Below are 21,946 nucleotides of genomic sequence, written 5' to 3' on the forward strand. Positions count from 1 at the left end.
TCCGTTATATTGCGGGAAATATTAATTTCCGGAATATGAATTGAGCAAGCGCACATAATATACGATCACTTCCGCAATATATGTCACGTCTGAAAGAATAAACCGACTTTAGAAGTGAAAGTTATTTAGAATTTCAAGATGAAGTGGCTTGACGGGAATAGCAAGCGGAAGGAACCTGAGGTATTCGATACTGTTGCCGATGGCCTTAAAGCTATATACAGAACAAAACTGTTACCTTTAGAGGAACATTATAAGTTTCATGACTTCCACTCCCCCCAACTTGATGATCCAGATTTTGACGCTAAACCAATGATACTCCTCATCGGCCAATATTCTACCGGTAAGACAACCTTTATAAGATTCCTTCTAGAGCAAGATTTTCCGGGAATACGAATAGGTCCAGAGCCGACAACAGATCGGTTCATAGCTGTTATGAGTGGAGATCAAGATGGAATTGTTCCTGGTAACGCCCTTGTTGTTGATAGTAAAAAGCAATTTAAACCACTCACAAAATTTGGAAATGCATTTCTGAATAGATTTCAGTGTTCAACATTAAAAAATCCAGTTGTTGATAGTTTAACAATTATAGATACACCAGGTATTTTGTCAGGAGAAAAACAGAGACTTGACCGTGGATATGATTTCGCTGGTGTGTTGGAATGGTTTGCAGAAAGAGTGGATAGAATATTGCTTCTTTTTGATGCACACAAACTGGACATTTCAGACGAATTCAAACGAGCAATTGATGCAGTTAAGGGTTATGATGATAAAATCAGAATAATTTTGAACAAAGCAGACATGGTGGACCCTCAACAATTGATGAGAGTGTATGGTGCATTAATGTGGTCCCTTGGAAAAGTTTTGAACACCCCTGAAGTTGCAAGAGTATATATAGGTTCTTTCTGGGACAATCCTTTACACTTTGATGAGAATAGGAAATTATTTGAACTTGAAGAACAAGACCTGTTTAATGATTTAAAAAGCCTACCAAAAAATGCAGCTTTACGGAAACTAAATGACCTCATCAAAAGGGCAAGGTTGGCAAAGGTAATTATTTTAATTTGAACTGGTCAATTGTCCTTTCAACCAATTTTCATGGGGCAGTGACTATTTGAAAAATAAGTTATTAAGATTTTTTGTAATCTTAAATTTAATTACTTTCTATGATGGGTAATAGGATATTAACTATATATGTAACTGTATTTAATGTGCGCCTAACATACAGGTACATGCCAGTTGTCTTCAACGCAGGCAATTTTATTTGACAAGATTATTCTGCCCTAGTGTGTCCTTCACCTTATTCATGGTTCAATCGTGAGTAACAGATGTATTAATGGAACTTGGCTACAATGTACGTATATTTATTGCAAAATCCACATGCATATTTAACTATTTTCTCATTTTCAGGGATCATAATGTCAAGATTTCATGATTCAGTCTTTTTCTCAGTTACTGTTCATGTCATGCATGTACATGATGTATAAGTAGAAATAATTTAGCTTCATTGTTTATCATTTGGTTTTCAATCCATAATTACTGTTCATCTGCCTCATATAAATGTTTATCTGTACATGTAATATATATAATATATACATTCATGTAAGTTTTCATGGTTTGATCTGACTTTCATTTTTCTGCACTTGATCAATAATGATCAAATTGAAACTTTAAAAACTGATCGAATTTTTTAGAATTTGGACAAGTGTTTTTCTCAACCATGAACATGTCTACAGGAAAAGTACATTGTAGGATGCATGTATCTATGTCATGGAACACGTTTGTTAAAAGGTTTCATGTAATGTCATTTCCAGGATTCATTGATCAGCTTTAAAGTTAAACTGATTACTTGTATACATATGTATGTACATTTGTACCTACACATAATTCTATAAGTTTTAGTGATACTAGTTAAAATCCTTTAGAATGACTTTTAAAATTAAGAAGAAAACATTTCAGTGATTTTCCTCTTGTTTCATTTATTCAATAACGTATAAGTTCACTGAACTTTTTGTTTCCGTTCTCTAACTGAAGTTTGCCTCATTTTGAAAATTGAAGGGCTATCATGCCCTTTGGGTATAGATCTTTATTTTTTAATTAATTCACATTTTGTCAAGTCAGTGCCTTTTAAATCAGACTATAGTTTATTGATTGTGCACCATTATCTAAGACAAAATGGTATGGATATTTGCACATTATTGAAGGCCATACATACAGTCACCTACATGTACATGTATAACTCTTTTCATCCATATTCATCTGACTCTGATTGATACATTTAAGAAGTTTCATGGTCAATAATACATTTTTGTACCACATGTCCTTATTTTATTTACGTGACATGTAATACAATGTACATGTACTATAAAACTATTTTTTTATTTAACATCAAATTCTGGTTTATTATGTTATATCACACAACATGCACACGCTATGCTAGTATTGATTAGTATAAGCAGACTTCCTTGGAATTAATTTCATCTCAACATTTCTAAACATCAGGGATCATTCATCTAACATGTACATGTATCGAATTTTATATGGTATCAAATTTGCTAAACGACTTTCTACATTTCTACATGTACATGTGTTGTAAAAATAATATCAGATAACATCAACCTTGATATCATTTGGTGTTTATTTTTTAAGTTACAAAAATAATTTATTATAATTCAATTTTGAATGTAACACTTTTTATAAATGGTTGGCTGAAAGATGTTCATCCCTCAGCGCAAAGTTATATTATTTAAAGTCATATATATCTGAACTACATGTACATTTGTACATGTACATTGTAGATTTGCTACATTTTACTTTTGGTCTACGGATACATGTACATGTATATAATTAATCCCATCAGTGCAAATAATAAATAAACGGTACCAATTTTCTTGCACCAGATGCGCATTTCGACAATACATGTCTCTTCAGTGATGCTCGTGGCCAAAATATTAAAAACCCAAAGCTTATATAAAAGATGAAGAGCAATAATCCAAAAGGTCCAAAAAGTATAGCCAAATCCGTGAAAGGAATCAGAGCTTTGCACGAGGGAGATACATTCCTTAATTTATAATAATTTCTAATATTTGTAACAGCAAATTTTAACAACACAAAAATCCGTATTTTCATGCCAGTACCGAAGTACTGGCTACTGGGCTGGTGATACCCTCGGGGACTAATAGTCCACCAGCAGAGGCATCGACCCAGTGGTAGTAATAAATAAACGGTACCAATTTTCTTGCACCAGATGCGCATTTCGACAATACATGTCTCTTCAGTGATGCTCGTGGCCAAAATATTAAAAACCCAAAGCTTATATAAAAGATGAAGAGCAATAATCCAAAAGGTCCAAAAAGTATAGCCAAATCCGTGAAAGGAATCAGAGCTTTGCACGAGGGAGATACATTCCTTAATTTATAATAATTTCTAATATTTGCAAAGTTATATTATTAAAAGTCATCTCTGAACTACATTGTAGATTTGCTACATTTTACTTTTGGTCTACAGATACATGTATATATAATTAATCGATATTATACACTAATGTACATACGTACTTACAAATGCATATCCATCCCCTACCAAGTCCTTGAATATAAATCTGTTTGAAAAGATAGTTTAGGGTCACTGATGTTCTCTGATTTATGAAGTGAGGTGATTTGGCCATGAGGAAAAAAAATACTGACATCATGTTAATGCTCTTACATGAAGATAAACTTTCAAGGACATTATAAGTTTAATATCACTTTCTTCTTTTATTGTTTCTGAAACAAATAGTTTGGGATGATAACTTGAGTAACCTTTGCTTGCAATTGATTGGTATGAAACTTACACATGTATACAGATACATGTAGAAGATACAAAGTTTAGAAGGGGGGGGGGGAACTAGGATACCGGAAGATACATTTTTGTAACTGCTTTGAAATATATTGTCTTAAAAAAAATGGAAAAACTATTATGGACACACAAAAATTTGCATAATAGATAAAGGAACTTCTAATTAGCTGACTTGATTTAATTATGTCAATGGACTTTTTAAAGGAGTCAAGGTTATAAGATGACAATTTTTGTCTCTCTTGCAATAAAAATCGCTGAAAGCAAGATATACGGATTGCTATCTGACTTTGACAAAATAAATAATTTTTTGAGTTTTCTGCTTAACATGCTAAAGTTGGTTTGATATTCTTGTCATATGTGATAGATAATCATATATATATACATGTAGCTATAATATTGTATTAAATCATACATGTATACTGAAATGCACTGTCCATAAGTACATGATAAGTCAAAACATATTTAGTTGTTTAAATGATTGACTCAGATTTAACAAAATAACAGCATCTTTAATTCTGATGGATTGATTTTAAAATCAGCCATACATTATACATGTGTGTACATGTACATGTATTACAGTTTATACAAATGTACGAAGCTTTTCTAAAGTATTGATTGTTTAGATCTGGAATAGAAAATGGGTCTCTACAATGTACGCTGCTTATATTAACCTCGTCATCTGAGTACATTACTATAATCATGATAGTATACATTGTTATTTATACATGTAACAAGGTAGATAATTAGGTGTTTTATAAACATTAATCTGACACACAAAGGAAAGTGAACTTTAGCTTATGTGTCATTCTCTTTATCCATTAATATATGTTGTCATGTTGATATTATACATGTATATTGGATATAACAGCATCCTACTTCCTATAAAGTTGGAAGAAAGCCAATTCCTAAATAAACTATTTTTTTTAGTATAAAAGCTTAAGGAAAACTATCACACATATTTTTCTATTTTATACCCCTTTCATAGCAGCATTACCCTTGATGTGTGTATTTCAACATTTCCCAAATCCATTCTCCAACTTTAGTTTGCCACAACCAAATGTTATAAAACTTAATGTTTATCAACACAAACACAGATCAAGTTTAAATGTTGATGACATCACTATTACTGTTCTAGAGTTATGCCCCTTTACAAATGTTGTACTTTAACTTTAGTTTGCCTCGACCAAATATTATGAAACTTATGCACAATGCTTATTTCCACAACACACAGATCACATTTGAATTTTAGGGGTGCCACTTCTATCGTACTAAAATCATATACATGTACATGATATATGCCTGTTTACAAATGAAGAAATTGATGATTTATTTTGGTTTCATATCTCACTTAAATTTGTCTATACCAAATATTGTACACAATGCCTACTACCAAATTTGGGTAGTGTCACTTTAACCATTCTTCAGGGTTATGTTCCTTTTTCATGTTTATGACATTATACATGTATGCAAGTGGGGGCATCATCTGTGTCCCATGGACACATTCCATATTTATTTACATTTGTTTTCATCTTTTTGTTTTTGGTCACTTTGATGTGGAGTATTCCCTCAATATATTGTATCTTCTAATTCTTAAATTGACATGCTTGAAAATGATTTTTATACGACCGCAAATTTTGAAAAAAATTTCGTCGTATATTGCTATCACGTTGGCGTCGTCGTCGTTGTCGTCGTAGTTGTCGTCCTCGTCGTCGTCCGAATACTTTTAGTTTTCGCACTCTAACTTTAGTAAAAGTGAATATAAATCTATGAAATTTTAACACAAGGTTTATGACCATAAAAGGAAGGTTGGTATTGATTTTGGGAGTTTTGGTCCCAACATTTTAGGAATTAAGGGCCAAAAAGGGCCCAAATAAGCATTTTCTTGGTTTTCGCACTATAACTTTAGTTTAAGTTAATAGAAATCTATGAAATTTTGACACAAGGTTTAAGACCACATAAGAAAGGTTGGGATTGATGTTTCAACAGTTTAGGAATTAGGGGCCAAAAAAGGGTCAAAATAAGCATTATTCTTGGTTTTTGCACAATAACTTTAGTTTAAGTAAATAGAAATCAATGAAATTTAAACACAATGTTTATGGCCACAAAAGGAAGATTGGTATTGATTTTGGGAGTTAAGGTCCCAACAGTTTAGGAATAAGGGGCCAAAAAGGGACCCACATAAGCACTTTTCTTGGTTTTCGCACCATAACGTTAGTATAAGAAAATAGAAATCTATGAAATTTAAACACAAGGTTTATGACCATAAAAGGAAGGTTGGTATTGATGTTGGGAGTTTTGGTCCCAACAGTTTAGGAAAAAGGGGCCCAAAGGGTCCAAAATTAAACTTTGTTTGATTTCATCAAAATTGAATAATTGGGGTTCTTTGATATGCCGAATCTAACTGTGTATGTAGATTCTTAACTTTTGGTCATGTTTTCAAATTGGTCTACATTAAGGTCCAAAGGGTCCAAAATTAAATTTAGTTTGATTTTTACAAAAAATGAATCGGTTGGGTTCTTTGATATGTTGAATCTAAAAAATGTACTTAGATTCTTGATTATTGGCCCAGTTTTCAAGTTGGTCCAAATCTGGGTCCAAAATTAAACTTTATTTGATTTCATCAAAAATTGAATAAATGGGGTTCTTTGATATGCCAAATCTAACTGTGTATGTAGATTCTTCATTTTTGGTCCCGTTTTCAAATTGGCCTACATTAAGGTCCAAAGGGTCCAAAATTAAACTAAGTTTGATTTTTAACAAAAATTAAATTCTTGGGCCTCTTTGATATGCTGAATCTAAACATGTACTTAGATTTTTGATTATGGGCCCAGTTTTCAAGTTGGTCCAAATCAGGATCTAAAATTATTATATTAAGTATTGTGCAATAGCAAGTCTTTTCAATTGCACAGTATTGTGCAATGGCAAGAAATATCTAATTTCACAATATTGTGAAATAGCAATTTTTTTTTAATTAGAGTTATCTTTCTTTGTCCAGAATAGTAAGCAAGAAATATCTTATTGCAAGAATTTTTTTTAATTGGAGTTATCTTTCTTTGTCCAGAATCAGCTTAATTTCTTTGTTATATACAATATACAATGTATACTCACTTTTTACTACCAACTGATAAATTTAAATAATCTTTACCATTCAGTGATAACAAGCAGTTTTTTTACATCTTTTAATATTTTATGATGTATTTAAATGAGTAGTTATTGTTGCAAACTCCATAAGAATATTTTAATTGAGATTAGTTTTGGAATAAGGGAAAGGGGGATGTGATTAAAAAATTGGGTTCAATTTTCCTCATTTGAAATTTCATAAATAAAAAGAAAATTTCTTCAAACATTTTTTTGAGAAGATTAATATTCAACAGCATAGTGAATTGCTCTAAGAGAAAACAAAAATTTTAAGTTCATTAGAACACATTCATTCTGTGTCAGACACCTATGCTGTGTCAACTATTAAATCACAATCCAAATTTAGAGCTGAATCCAGCTTGAATGTTGTGTCCATACTTGCCCCAACCGTTCAGGGTTCAACCTCTGCAGTCGTATAAAGCTACGCCCTGCGTAGCATCTGGTTAGAAAAAGCTTAGGGAAGAGTTTTATATTCGTTTGTCATATTGCAGTTTTTGAAGTTTGTTAAAAACAAACAGGAAAGAGGACATATAAAATTGAACAAAAAGCTCTCAATTTTTTCTGGTCCTTTAAATTTGATTTTACAATGTATCATAATTATTAGACTTTGAATAGATTTATAAATAACTCATAAATGTTTAAATTTATTACTTATAACTAAATTGTTATAACTTATAACACTTATCATTTTTTCCCACACTTGATTTTACATTATGTTTAATAAAAGTACAATATTACTTTAGATATAAAAAGTGGAAAAAAGGGGGAAATTACAAATGATACATATAGCAACCCAGCAACAAAATAACAATAGGTCACTCAGAGGTCAACATATGGTCATATCAGTTGCAAATATGAGCAAAAATAAAAAAATAAAACATGAAAGGAGATCAAGGGGGCAACATAGAGTCTTCAACAATATTATACATGACATGTACATGATGTTATAGATTATATCAAGCTCTAAAATTGTCCTTGCAGCTGGAGGTTGAGCAACCAACAATCTATCATTTAAATTGCTCCTAAGTCTATACAACTTAGAACAAAATAAACAAAAAGAATTAATTATATATAAATATCTGCCATCTATACCAAATTCTCCAAGTTATGAATACAACATAAAGATATATTATAAGACAACCAATGATGAGGTTTTTGACTTGTAACAGACACTTTAATAATGACATGAGTTTGTATTCCCCACCTAAGATACTAGAGGGGTATTATGTTTGTTATGCCCCACCTACGATAGTAGAGGGACTTTATGTTTTCTGGTCTGTGCGTCTGTCTGTCCATTCATTCGTCTGTGCGTCCTTTCATCCCGCTTCAGGTTAGTGTTTGGTCAAGGTAGTTTTTGATGAAGTTGAAGTCCAATCAACTTTAAACTTAGTATACATGTTCCCCATGATATGCTCTTTCTAATTTTAATGCCAAATTAAAGTTTTGACCCAAATTCCATGGTCCACTGAACATAGAAAATGACAGTGCGAAGTTCAGGTTAAAGTTTTTGGTCAAGGTAGTTTTTGATGAAGTTGAAGTCCAATCAACTGGAAACATAGTTCACATGTTCCCTATGATATGATCTTTCTAATTGAAATGCCAATTTAAAAGTTTGACCCCAATTTCACGGTCCACTGAACATGGAAAATGATAGTGCAAGTGGGGCATCCATGTACTATGGACACATTCTTGTTTCACTGTAAATACAGAATTTATAAAGAGGTTTTTATACATGTATAATGCAAAGTTCTGGGGTAAGTTTTATGCTTATGTATATTATAGTTTATGCATGCATGAGTATAAAAATGAATACATGAGTTACATCTGTGGTAATCATTCACTCAATTTAACCTTACTGAGTTACAATATGTAGGCCTGTACTGACTTCTTAGTAATTCTAGTGTAATTTAACTGTGTTTGATTTGCATGTCAATGCTATACTGACTTATTTTGATAAATATGATACATCTCTCAATATTTTCTCATTTTAGGTACATGCCTACATAATCAGTCATTTAAAGAAAGAGATGCCCTCAATGTTTGGCAAGGATGCAAAGAAGAAAGAATTAATAAAAGGATTAAAAGAAATATATGAAGTCCTACAGAGAGAACACCAGATATCACCAGGAGATTTCCCAGATATAGAAAAAATGAGAGAAGTACTCCAGCATCAAGACTTCACAAAATTCCATGCATTGAAACCAAAGTTAATTGAAACTGTTGATGCCATGCTTTCTTCAGATATAGCCAGGCTTATGACAATGATCCCACATGAGCAAGAAAGTAGTGTAGGGGAACCAAATGTTAAAGGCGGGGCTTTTGATACAATGAATGAGAGTATGTTTGGTTACGGAAGGGGAGAAGGCATTGATGAAGGTCGTGGTGAGCATGAATGGATCGTTGGTCAAGAGAAATACAAATATGATGAATCATTTGATAAACTTAATCCAATCAATGGAAAAATTACTGGTGCTGCAGCAAAGTCAGAAATGGTCAGATCCAAGCTGCCAAACTCTATGTTAGGGAAAGTGTGGAAACTATCAGACATAGATAAAGATGGTATGCTTGATGCTGATGAATGGGCATTAGCCAATCACCTGATCAAGATTAAACTAGATGGACATGAATTACCAAATACCTTACCAGATCATTTGATCCCTCCATCCAAGAAAGATTTGTAAAGAATTTAAGTGGTTTTATCAGTGAAAGGGCATAGTCTCTTACCAGTCAAAAACTGTTATATTGTTATACACACTTTTAGATTGTTACTTCTTGGTGTACACCTCTTACAAATTCTATGGTATTAAACATTTAATCACACTGTATTATAGTAGATGATCTGATATCTACATTCAAGAAACATCTTTTGTTTGATCTGATTTTAAGTCTTGTTACTGTTAAAAGAAAAACTGATACAGTAAAATTTCATTTCATCAACCATTTTTTAGCCCACTTGGCCTTCAGAGTTTATTAGAGCTTTTGTCATCATTTGACCTTGTAGGATGAAGCTTAAGGTCATGACAAATTTTTAAGAGCCTTCTCTTCTGAAACCATGGGACCAATTGTGACCTTATTTGACCTCCCATCATCCTTACAAGAGAAGTGTAATAGTTGTGCCCAGTGGCCCCATGGCTGGTAAATGAATATCAAATATGATGATATAAATGATAAAAAGATCTTATTTAGAAATTTTTTGCTCGGTACAATATGTCTTGATTTTATATCAAGCTGAGTGAGGTTTGAATTAAAAATGCTCAACTGATGCCAATTTTAGCATATTTCTATTACAAGGTTTTCAATAAACAGAAAGTGCAGGTGAAATATGGTATTTATATTTCAGTTTGTCCAATGATTTAATTTTTTAAAGAAAATTTGTAAATTGACAAACAAGTTATATTGATAAAGCTTAAGGTATACAATGTATCATGGTGGATTACTTTTAGGACCAAATTATAGGGTCAGCTGTTAATGTAATTAAATAGTCATTTAATAAATGTGTACATGTATACAAAGCAAGGGTTTACTGCAGGCAATATATTTAGTTTGGTTGGAAAATCACCATGTAATATTATTGATTATTTTCAAAGGCAATTGTATAGTCAGAATCATTAAAATAAGCAGATGAATTTTGAAAACTACCGTAATCTTAAAAATTTCATTTGTAAATATGACTGAATTTTTCCATACAATTTGTAGTTGTTTCATTTATTGTAAAGCCATCATCTATTGATTTTCTTTTTTTTCTCATGATAATCCATCTTTTGTGTCAAAGAGAGGCTTTATGTGATTATTGCTGCAGTAAACCACTGGACAAAGAAACTAATAGGTTAGATAAGTGCCTGATTTCATATAGATTTAGCTTGTATTTTAACATTATATTCTTTAGGTAAATATTTTTGGTAATAAATTTGTTTATACATTGTAAATTTTCATTTTATTTTATGAATTCACTAATATAATTTATATATACGTGTGTTAACCACAATCTATGCATGCTGTGTATATGTAACTATCTTTTTTTATTGTCTTAGAATGTTTACCATTACTGGAAGTCTATTGTAGATATTAGTGTAAGGACTTATTTAGAAGGGTATTTTGTGGCACTTGTAGTGTTCCATAGAAAACGCTTGAAAAATTGTCAAGTATAAGGTTTGCTTATAAAAGCTCATTATTAAGCCTTACCTCATTGACTATAAATTTAGAACCAAATATTTCTATCCCCATATGTATAGTCATTAGTTGTTGGCTGATTTGAGGGTAATAAAAGGACTACCGGTAATTGCCCACAGAAAAACAATATAGTTTGTATCAATAGATATACACCAACAGGGTTTAAAAAAATAAAAAGGTGAGGAGAATTGAAACAATTTGTGCAATAAGTTTCTTCCCTATGTGTACATCAGGCACATTAAACAGACTGATAGACTTTTTTTATCTGAAAAATTAATAATTTCATTTAGACTTGCTTGATTTATCACTACAATCTAGTCATCTAGTATAGATCTTTTATCAGACTTATTTGTATCATACATTTCAATTTGTTTAGTAAAAAAAACCAAAAAAAACCTGTCACCCCTCTAAAATTCCAGCCAAAAGAAATAAGCTAAAACTTAAATTACATTATATCAAATATGTACTTCTCTTTTAAGGCATAAACATTCTGAAAAGTAAACTACTAGCACACAGGAAATGTATGAAATAATTGTATCACATATATATTTCTGAATTAAACTGCTGTTCCTTTGCTTCAGGATTTGAGTGAGTTAAGGGATTGCAAACACCACATCATTCTTCAACAATAAACCCTCCCTAACTGTCATTGTATCTTCACAGGTTGAACACCACATCATTCTTCAACAATAAACCCTCCCTAACTGTCATTGTATCTTCACAGGTTGGTGATAGGATACACTTGCAAGATTTAATAATTTACTCATATGTAATGCCAAAATGTAAAATATCACATTAAATGAGGGGTGTAGTGAGAGAAATGTTTTAAAAAGAACTAGAAAGGAATGTCTGATGTTTAATGTAATATAAGTAGTTACTTATATCTACTATAATTACCCAGATGTTAGTTTATTTACAATATGATAAGCATGATTTATAATTGATTTACATTTTTTAGATAGTTATTAGTAGTAATTAGGCATATTTACTTTATCTTTTATCAGTTATATTTATTTATATTGTAAACATGTCTTATAGTGAATGTTTCTGACTTTATCTTAATACAGAAATGATCAAGGATAAAAATGTAAATGTGCATAATTTTAAAGTTTATTTATCCAACAAAATTTCTGCACTCTAAAAACTGGAGATGGCCTTTTTAGGCGTGACCTTGTTTTGGTTTTGTAAGATACTACAGTTGCGTAAGCGTAGTTTTGTTCTAGTTTAACTTAAGATTTATGTTGAATAAAATAATAAGGAGATGTACATGTAATTGCTGTCAGAACTTTTGCTGAGTTAACATGTTAAAGTTTATAATTAGGTCAGATTTAGGGGAATTACTTATTATTTGGTTTATAGATGTATAAGCAATAGCATGTCTCGTTCTATGGAGATTATTTGGCCAAACACCACCCTCAATCATGGTTTGTTAACCCTTGACAACTTTTGCATAGTTTACTATTTAGTTTATATCTATGTTGGTTGAAGATGAACCACTTATGAGGTAAACAGTTGTACTAGCCTTGGCAGTTTTCATGTGGACATTACTAAGAGATTATTTGACACCTAAACCTTAACTTTGAATGCCCCTCTTCAGATAAAAGTGTTTGGTCATGATTGATATATGCATACAATACATATAGTGTTTTCAAAAGGATCTGAATTAAGAGTTAATTTACAAAAATAAAAACCATTTCAAAAGTGTAAAATTTATCTGAATGATTTTTTTTCTAAATCTACAAATTATTTTATTGTTAGATCGATGTCTCTGTGCTGTGAAACATAAAAATGTGATTTACTACTTTAAATTGTCTCTTATATACATAACATTTCACCATTGAAATATTTACATAATATTATACCACATTTTATTGCTGTAAAATGTATTTCCTGTGCAAGTCAATATGTTGACTACTTTGGACTTTTACCAAAATTTATTATCAAAGATGTATCACTGTTTTATAACTATACATTGCTTTTTTCTTGTTTTGCTTGAAAATGTTGATTGATTAAATGTAATTATTTAAAATTGATGGGTGTTCCAGGAAATAATAAAAATAGGTCTAGTAGTAATTAACTGAATGCAATGAAAGTTGCCGGACATTTTTGCTGTTTTTAGTGGTATATATATATGTGTAATCATTGAATATCTGTAGGAAAAAATGATTTCTGACAATAACTTAACAGTTAACCGATTCTTTAGAATTTGTAAACAAAGAAACACTTGCATCAAACAAAGATCTTATATTGATTTTAGGAATTGTGACCCCACCCAGTTCTTTCAAAAATCTTTGAGAGTGGCCAAAGGCAGTGGTTTATTTTGGTTAATGGTACAGCATGCCTTATTTTCACTTAATTTGAATTATTTGGGTTTTTTTTTATTATTGAAAACAATCCCTTTCTGAAAAGCAATATTTTTTCTTGTGCCCTGAGATATTGCAAATATATACAGTCAACTATACTTTATTGCATACTTTTGTTATTTGCAGGAAATTATTTTCTATTCATCAAAAAAATCAAAAGTCTGGATGCATAGCCTAACCTTTTTCTTCAAATACTCAACTTTGCTTATTGTTGAAGATAACCTATAGTTCATAACATCATTTTATATTTGGTAGACGGTCGTCACATTTGCAAAAATACCACATCCCGTTATTTGATATATGCAATTTAGTTTATTGCTTAGAATAATGACATCTATATACAATTTTGTACGTTAGATTGATGTTTTATCTGGACCATTGTTGTATCATTCTGCAGTCAACCTTGTCTTTATTGTTACCTTGAACATCTAATTGTAATATAATACTCAATTGCTTTAATGATCAAATCCATGAATATGAAATGTCTTTGATTTTATGAAGATGAATTGTAACTGTAATAGAACTTTTCATTATTTATGATTTATTTGCTAGATTTGATTGCATTTGTATTTGTAAAATTTGGTTTTTGTCTTATCTGAATGAATGTGATGAAGATATATTTTAGGCTTTACTTTTTGGCAAGGATGTTGTCAACATCTAATATTTCAAAATTACTTTATTTATAACTTATCTGCAAGGATAAAGTGAGATAACTAGATCGTCTGTCTTTTATTTTATTTTACAGTTTTGCCTTATTATTTGAATGCATTTTAAAAAGTTAAATCAAGTGAAGAGGTAACATTTGAGCAACCCAAAAAAAAGTTTGTGTAATTCCAGTTAATTCTAAAAGTTTACACAGGAATATTTGACATAATTTTGTTTATTATATTATTGAAAATATATCAACTTTAAGTCTGGAGAGGTAATATAAGTTACACATCCATTGAAGTAAAATACAGGGTTCAAATTCAAAGTATTAGTAGAGATAATATAAGTTACACATCCATTAAAGTAAAATACAAGGTTCAAATTCAAAGTATTAGTAGAGATATTTTATTTTTATCAGTATCCATTTGTGTTCAATAAAATGCAGAAAATAGACTCAAAAGAGAAAATATGATAAACTACTTACAGATTTTATCATACTGCTGCAACATTTCTTCAATACATACGAAACCAATACAAAATTCAAAAAAATACTGTATGCTTTTATTTAGTTATTGCATATTAATCTTTATACTACAAAGAAGGTTAACAATCACCAATGTCTCAGAGGGGTAGTGTTAGTGGATAAAAAATAGTTTTTGTCTTACTTCTCCCACATTGAAATTTGCATAATTTAGACAAGGTATTTAGAAAATTAGTACGGTTCATTATTAGAGAAAATTCATAATAACATCTACTGAAACAATATGGTAGAATGCTTTGAATGTTATGTGTATTATTGTTAATGATATGAATAAACACTTTCATCATGATTTAAGTTGTTTTGTGTTATATTTTAACACTGTTTGTTGTTTTGAATCATTGAAGGTGTGAATGTCTTCTTAATTAATATTCAATAGTTAAGAAAGAATATGTTTAAAAATACCTTTGAACATGAATAAACATCTGCCACAATTAGAAAGCAGCAGTGTACGTTCATGCAGTTTAAGGCACTCTGATTCAAACCAAAAATTCTCTGATACTTGACATTATCAAGATGCTTGATTTTTTTGATTTTTTTTTTTTGACAACACATTTGTTACATGTTGAGGACATGTTTTTCAACGGTCTGTCAGCATTCCAAAGGGAACAAATTGTGCTCCTCTTCTTCCAACTTGTTTCTCTATTATAATGAGGCTGACTTTATACATAAACTTCCTAGGAAGAAAGATAAGAAGTTAGCAACATCCTTTAAACCTACTTTCCGCTATATAGATGACGTTCTTTCACTAAATAATTCAAAATTTGGTGACTATGTTGAACGCATCTATCCCATCGAACTAGAGATAAAGGATACAACAGATACAGTAAAGTCGGCCTCATATTTTGACTTGCATCTAGAAATTGACAATGAGGGTCGATTGAAAACAAAACTTTACAAACAAAGAGATGATTTCAGCTTTCCAATTGTGAATTTTTCATTTCTAATTAACTTAAGTAGCAACATTCCAGCAGTGCTGCATACGGTGTATATATCTCCCAATTGATAAGATATACTCATGCTATCATTTGCTTTCATAATTTTCTTGATAGAGGGTTGTTGTTCACAGGGAAGCTAATAAAGCAAGAGTTCCAAATGGTGAAGTTGAAATCATCACTTCGAAATTTTATGGTATCTTTCGTCCCTCTTTTAAGCAAACTTGGCACTTACAGTTCCTTTATCAATTATATTTTGCGGATTGACCATATAGAATGAGCACAAGACGAAATTTTGTAGAAGTAATACATGTTTTTGCAATCTTAGACCCACCAGCAAAGCCTCTTTCTTTATGTTCAGTAAATTCTTAACAAGTAGGTCGCATATGTACAAAGTCCAATCGTACAATGGTCATTTATCAACAGTTGAGTCTAAACATAGGGGACCCGTTTCCGTTGCATGCCTTTGGTTATAAATTTTCAACCGGCCAAAATATAGACCTTTCGTTTTTCAGAGTACAAAAGCTTACAAGACGTCTATCTATAAAAGGCTCTTTGACGCCTTAGAGATGGGAGCACATTTGGTAAACTTGTAAAAAGTAAAATAACTAAAATGGAATGCAGGGAAAATTAAAATTGGAAAGTCCCTTATACAATGACAAAATCAAAAGCTCAAACAAATGGAAAACAACTCATTTCATATCTTGGTTGGACATTGCCTGTTAAAGAAAATTGTTGATTTGTTAATATCAGGTGTTTTAGCTAGCTAAACCTCTCACTTGTATGCCAGTTGCACAGCCATCAACTAAATTGAATTCAATGTGGAAACAAAACAAACTGATAAAATGTTAGAAATAGGAGTACAGCCGTCAACATTGTGTTATCATCTTAATCATTATAAAAACAAATATGCCAACAAAGATGTACAAAATGGCATATAAACAAATTACTAAGCAAAAATGACAAGATAGGAATACAGAAAATTATCACAGCACAACAACACATTGGCGAGGTGCATAAATACCAAGACCACGCATAAATGATATTACAAAAAAATGAATTTACATAAAAAAAAAAATAACCCATTAGGTATAGTGTCAGACTTGAATCGAGGTTTTTTGAGTGAATCGGTCCACTTTTTTCTAGTGACGAAACATGTGATAATGTCAATTATCTTCTATTTCGTAAATATAATAGTTTTTGTGGAGCCTGCCACGTATGTCGCAAAAGCAAGACATAGCGATCCAACATTCCGTTGCCGGCGATGTCAACAAATATTCACTAAGTGGTTAAAATTTTTGAAATTTTTAAAACTTTCTTAAACTATCATGGATGTCTACTGAACATTGACTGAAGCTTGCTTATATTCATAAGATAGTATCCAGAAGTAAATTTTGTAATAAGAAAAGCTTTTAATCCGACATAACATTTACTCAGTGGTTCAAGTTATAAAATGTTTAATAACCTTCTAAAACAATCCTGGATTTGTACCAAACTCTGAATGATGCTTGTTTATGATCAAACGCATGTATCTAGAAGGAAATTTGGTAAAAGATTATCACCTATTTTTCCGTATAATACTTATAAACGAACAATTTTTTTCTTTCAGTTAACATTACATACAGTTAAAATTGAAGTTTTTAAAACGTTTATTAGATTCATAAAGCATCCTGGATTTTTACCAAACTTGGACAGAAGCTTCTAACAGTCAACAGACAGTATCTAGAGGAAAATGTTTAATACATTAGTCCACATTTTCGATGAGCTTCATAACTGTAAAACTATTATGTGTATTTTTGGTCCTCAATGCTCTTCAACTTCGTACTTTAGTTTGCCTTTTTAACATTTTTGTTGACCCTTCGACTTTTGTCGAAAAAGCGAGACATAGCGATCCTACATTCCGTCATAGGCGTCGTCAGCGGCGGCGTTCACAAATATTCACTCTGTGGTTAACTTTTTTAAATTTCAATAACTTTCTCAAACTATCCTGGATTTCCACCAAACCTAGACAGAAGCTTGTTTATTACCATAAGATAGTATCCAGAAGTAAATTTTGTAAAAATAAATTCCTACTTTTCCGTATTTAACTTATAAATGGGTTTGGTTTTTCTGCCAATAAAAAAATATATTCACTCTGTGATTATTTCGTTTTTATGCCAATAACTTTTTTAAACTATCTTGGATTTGAATCAAACTTGGACAGGAGCTTGTTTATGATCAATAGGTAGTATCCAGAAGTAAATTTTGTAAAAATAAATGTTTTTCTGCCAGGAAACATTATATTCACTCTGTGGTGAAATGTTTTAAAGTTTTTTTTAAACTATCTTGGACAGGAGCTTGTTTGTCTAAATGGAAATTTTGTTAAAATTTCGTTTAATGTTTTTCTGTATTTTACTTATAAACGGACTTAGTTTTTCTTAACATAGCACACAGTCTGCATGAGTTTTTAAAACATCTATTGGATTAATAGATTATCCTGGATGTTTACCAAACTTGGACAGAAGCTTCTTACAACCAACAAATAATATCAAAAGGAATATTTTAATTAATATTTTTCCTCATTTTTGTTGACCCTCCGATTAACAGCAAAAGTAGTTGAGACCTTACGAAGGTGGAACCCTTACAAATTTTTAACTTAATAATACTGATGAAATCAGTCGAGGAATGGGTTAAACGAGAGTAAGAAGACGTAGATACTCTTTCCGAATATAGCAAGGCTTTAAAAATCAGAATTAAAAACATGAAAAGCAGGAATGCTTAACCTTCCAAATCAATTCAGATCACCCCAAAATTTGTGATGTGGTGCGTGTTGCTTAGTCTTTAGTTTTCTATAATGTTTCTTGTGTTCTATAATTTGTCTGTTTGTCTTTTTCTTTTTAAGCAATGGCGTTGTCATTTTATTTTTCGATTTATGAGTTTGAATTTTCCTCTGGTATCTTTCGCCTCCCTTTGTCAGAAAATATTTATATATTTTGTGATAACAATCCTTTAATGATACAATAAGTAAACATAAAACGAATCATTCAATTGATCAGTACTTCTCTTTCTATAAACACTTCCCAACCAGTTTTCTATTTATCTATGATAAATCAATCAATCAATCAATCAAATACCAAACCAATCTACACGGCAACTTAGCCAATAATCAGTAACTTTAGTAATGAAAGTGTTCCTTTTCAAACATGACCGATACAAAATTTCAATCAATCAATTATTCACCCAACCCACTTATCCAAACTTACCAACTGATATTTAGAGGTTGGTTAAGCCAACAGAAATCAATGATCAACTAACCAACCAGAAATGCATATTTTCAAAGGTAGAAATATCAAAATTCATAATCATTAAAGACTGTGTGTTGGTTTTTTCTATATTTATTGTGATCTCTTTTGTGTCTTTTAAGTTGTTGTCTAATTATCGAAACCTTATGTCTCCTTTTGTGTCTTTTAAGTTGCTGTCTTGTTGTCAATACCTTATTTCTCCTTTCGTGCTTTTTATCACAAGCCCAGTAGTCAGCTCTTTTTGTGCTAACATGAATTGTCATTGATATCGTTATATTTATAAATTTACTGTTTACAATTTTTTTTAAAAATCAGGTTTTTCTACCTCAGGCACAGATTACCTAAGCTGTATTAGGCAAAACGTTGGATGGGAAATTAAATAACCTGTCGTTTTTGATATTTTTCTATTTTACAAATGTTTGAATGAACTCAGACTCGTGTGAAAATAAGAAGATTGTAATTATGAATTCCCAGGAAGATGTACATCGGTTGTAGTTTTACAGGAAGTGGACAATTAACACAAGAGATACACAAGTATTAAACGATTCACCAGAGAGCTATCAAATGTTCGAATTCATAAGTCAGTCATTAAAAAAAATGCATACCAAAACATAGGACTCACGAATTATTTATTATAACAAAATAAGCGTATCATTATCAAAAAAAATAATTTTAAAAGTCGTTTCTGTTGGAAAACTCGAAAAGAAAAAAAGAAGTTCCGGTATGGTCTTACTGTTTTTGGCCTAAACTTTAAAGTACATCTGATGATTTTTTTTTTGACATGTTTTAAACACTCTAGTGTCTGCTTCAGTCAATCACATTAGTTTGTGTAACAGATTTGAACTGTTTTGGTCTTGAAAACGCTAACATTCAAGCTTAGATATGAATATGCAATAAAACACAATTTGTTAATGGTCGTGGGAGCTAGTATATGTTGAGTTTTCACTTTCCAAGTGAAATGGTAATATCTATTTTAATTATCAAGCATTAATTAACAGTTATTGTGTTTATTGTAACGTTGTCGACGGAGACAACACCATACTTGACATTGAGATGGGCAGATGTTTATAAGCATTTTGGTGTTTAAAGATAGATATAACATGAGTGTTCATGTGACAAACGAGATGATTTTAATTTTGAAATAATCAATTTCACTCTTCTTCATAGCAAAATACCAACTTCACTTGCTTATGGGATATTTATTTCTCAACTAATTCGGTCTTAACGAGGTGACAAATGTGTGAATGATCGCCCAAAGTCAGTTTTCAGAGACGCAGAGGCTGTGCAATGTCTATCATCCCTTCACAATAAGTGAATTGTTGTTCCTGTTGACAAAGCTTCAAATAATATTGTCTGTGTGCACACATCGACATTTTTCATTAGGTTGACAAAGAAACTCTAAAGAACTTCTGGATAATTTTAAATCTCGATCTTTATCTGAAATTGGTTCTATCAAATCATTAGATTTTTCAACCTTGTATACCAACGTTCACTTTGTGAAATTGAAAAATCGTATAATAGTTAACAAAGGTACCAGGATTATAATTTAGTACGCCAGACGCGCGTTTCGTCTACATAAGACTCATCAGTGCCGCTCAAATCAAAATATTTATAAAACCAAACAAGTACAAAGTTGAAGAGCATTGAGGATCCAAAATTCCAAAAAGTGCTGCCATATACGGCTAAGGTAATCTATGCCTGGGATAAGAAAATCCTTAGTTTTTAGAAAAATTCAAAGTTTTGTAAACAGGAAATTTATGAAAATGACCACATTATTGATATTCATGTCAACACCGAAGTGTTGACTACTGGGCTGGTGATACCCTTGGGTAAACGATATGATCCACATTGCTTTTCAACATAAAAAGGGTAGCATACGCAATAAGTATTTTTCTTTGGGATACCTTAAGACATATTGTGTTAACAATGCACAAAAAAAGTAAATCATGCTACACAGAGGAACAAGTGATCAGTATTATGGTTAAGTTTCTGATTGAAGTAAAATCACAAAAATGCGGAACTCTGAGGAAAATTCAATACGGAAAGTCCTAATCGAATGGCAACATCAAATGATAATATACATCAAACGAATGGACAACAACTGTCATATTCCTGTCATTTTCAAATGTAGAAAAGGGTAGATTGAATCTGGTTTAATAGTCCTAAAACTCTCACTTGTATGACCATATTTGTTGACTTTTGAGGTAGACTTCTCCAACAAATTGTCAGCATTCCAATGGGAACGTATCGTGCGTCTCTTTTTTTGTGTGTTTTTATATGAGTCAAAAACAAGAAGTTCAATGAATTCAGATTATTCAATTTCACATTCGAATACGTTATATTAATGAGATACTTTCCATAAACAATCAAAACTTTTCTGGTTGGGTTCCACTAATATATCCTCCTAAACAAGAAATCAAATACAAAACAAACACGGCTTTCTCTGGCTATATTTTTAGACTTATACCTCGAATTCGGCATAAGTGGTTAGCTCAGTACCAGAATCTAGAACTGGAGACTATTTTAATTATGAAATTATCGATTTCCCCCACATTAGTAGCAATATATCAACTTCACCTGCATATGGGATATGTATTTCCCAATTCATTCGGAATTCAATAACAGCTTATAGCTGCTACTCAGAATTTGTAAAAGGCCATCCGTGTCTGAGTAGACAGTTGATTAATCGGGGTATATCAAAGGACGTCTCGTCTTTTTTCTCAAAAAGATTCATCGGAAGATATATACAAAGACCTAATTAATAAATATTTCTTATTAATTTCACTTTTAAAACACGATGGTCTTGAAATATAGATTATATGTACTCACATTGTTTATCATATTAATAACGAGTTATAGTATTGGTTAATTTGTCTTTGTATATAATTACTTTCACTGTTTTGTCCATTTAACGTGACTCGGTACTTGTACATCCAGTCATTGTATTATAGGGCTGTCTTAAATTCTTGTATTCCTGTACATCAATTTTACAAATGCGCTCTGTCTATATGCCTTTTCATTTTACTTTGTTGACATTTT

At 31.2% G+C, this 21,946-nt stretch overlaps 1 protein-coding gene across 1 annotated transcript; it reads left to right on the top strand.

The window, feature by feature from the left end:
• Positions 1 to 32: 32 nt before the first annotated feature.
• Positions 33 to 14,640, top strand: LOC134712019 (EH domain-containing protein 1-like). Its single transcript, XM_063573110.1, has 2 exons — positions 33 to 1,047; positions 8,964 to 14,640. The coding sequence occupies exons 1-2, from the start codon at positions 139 to 141 to the stop codon at positions 9,651 to 9,653; spliced, it is 1,599 nt and encodes a 532-aa protein (XP_063429180.1). The 5' UTR covers positions 33 to 138; the 3' UTR covers positions 9,654 to 14,640.
• The last annotated feature ends 7,306 nt before the right edge of the window (positions 14,641 to 21,946 follow it).

Source organism: Mytilus trossulus, chromosome 3 (genome assembly GCF_036588685.1).
Source record: "Mytilus trossulus isolate FHL-02 chromosome 3, PNRI_Mtr1.1.1.hap1, whole genome shotgun sequence".
NCBI classification, from domain to species: Eukaryota; Metazoa; Mollusca; class Bivalvia; order Mytilida; family Mytilidae; genus Mytilus; species Mytilus trossulus.

Excerpts from the sequence above, each read along its gene's own strand:
- LOC134712019 (XM_063573110.1), top strand. The coding sequence starts at position 139 with ATGAAGTGGCTTGACGGGAATAGCAAGCGGAAGGAACCTGAGGTATTC. Across the intron at positions 1,048-8,963 it reads AAAGGGCAAGGTTGGCAAAG|GTACATGCCTACATAATCAG; the intron begins GTAATTATTTTA and ends TTCTCATTTTAG.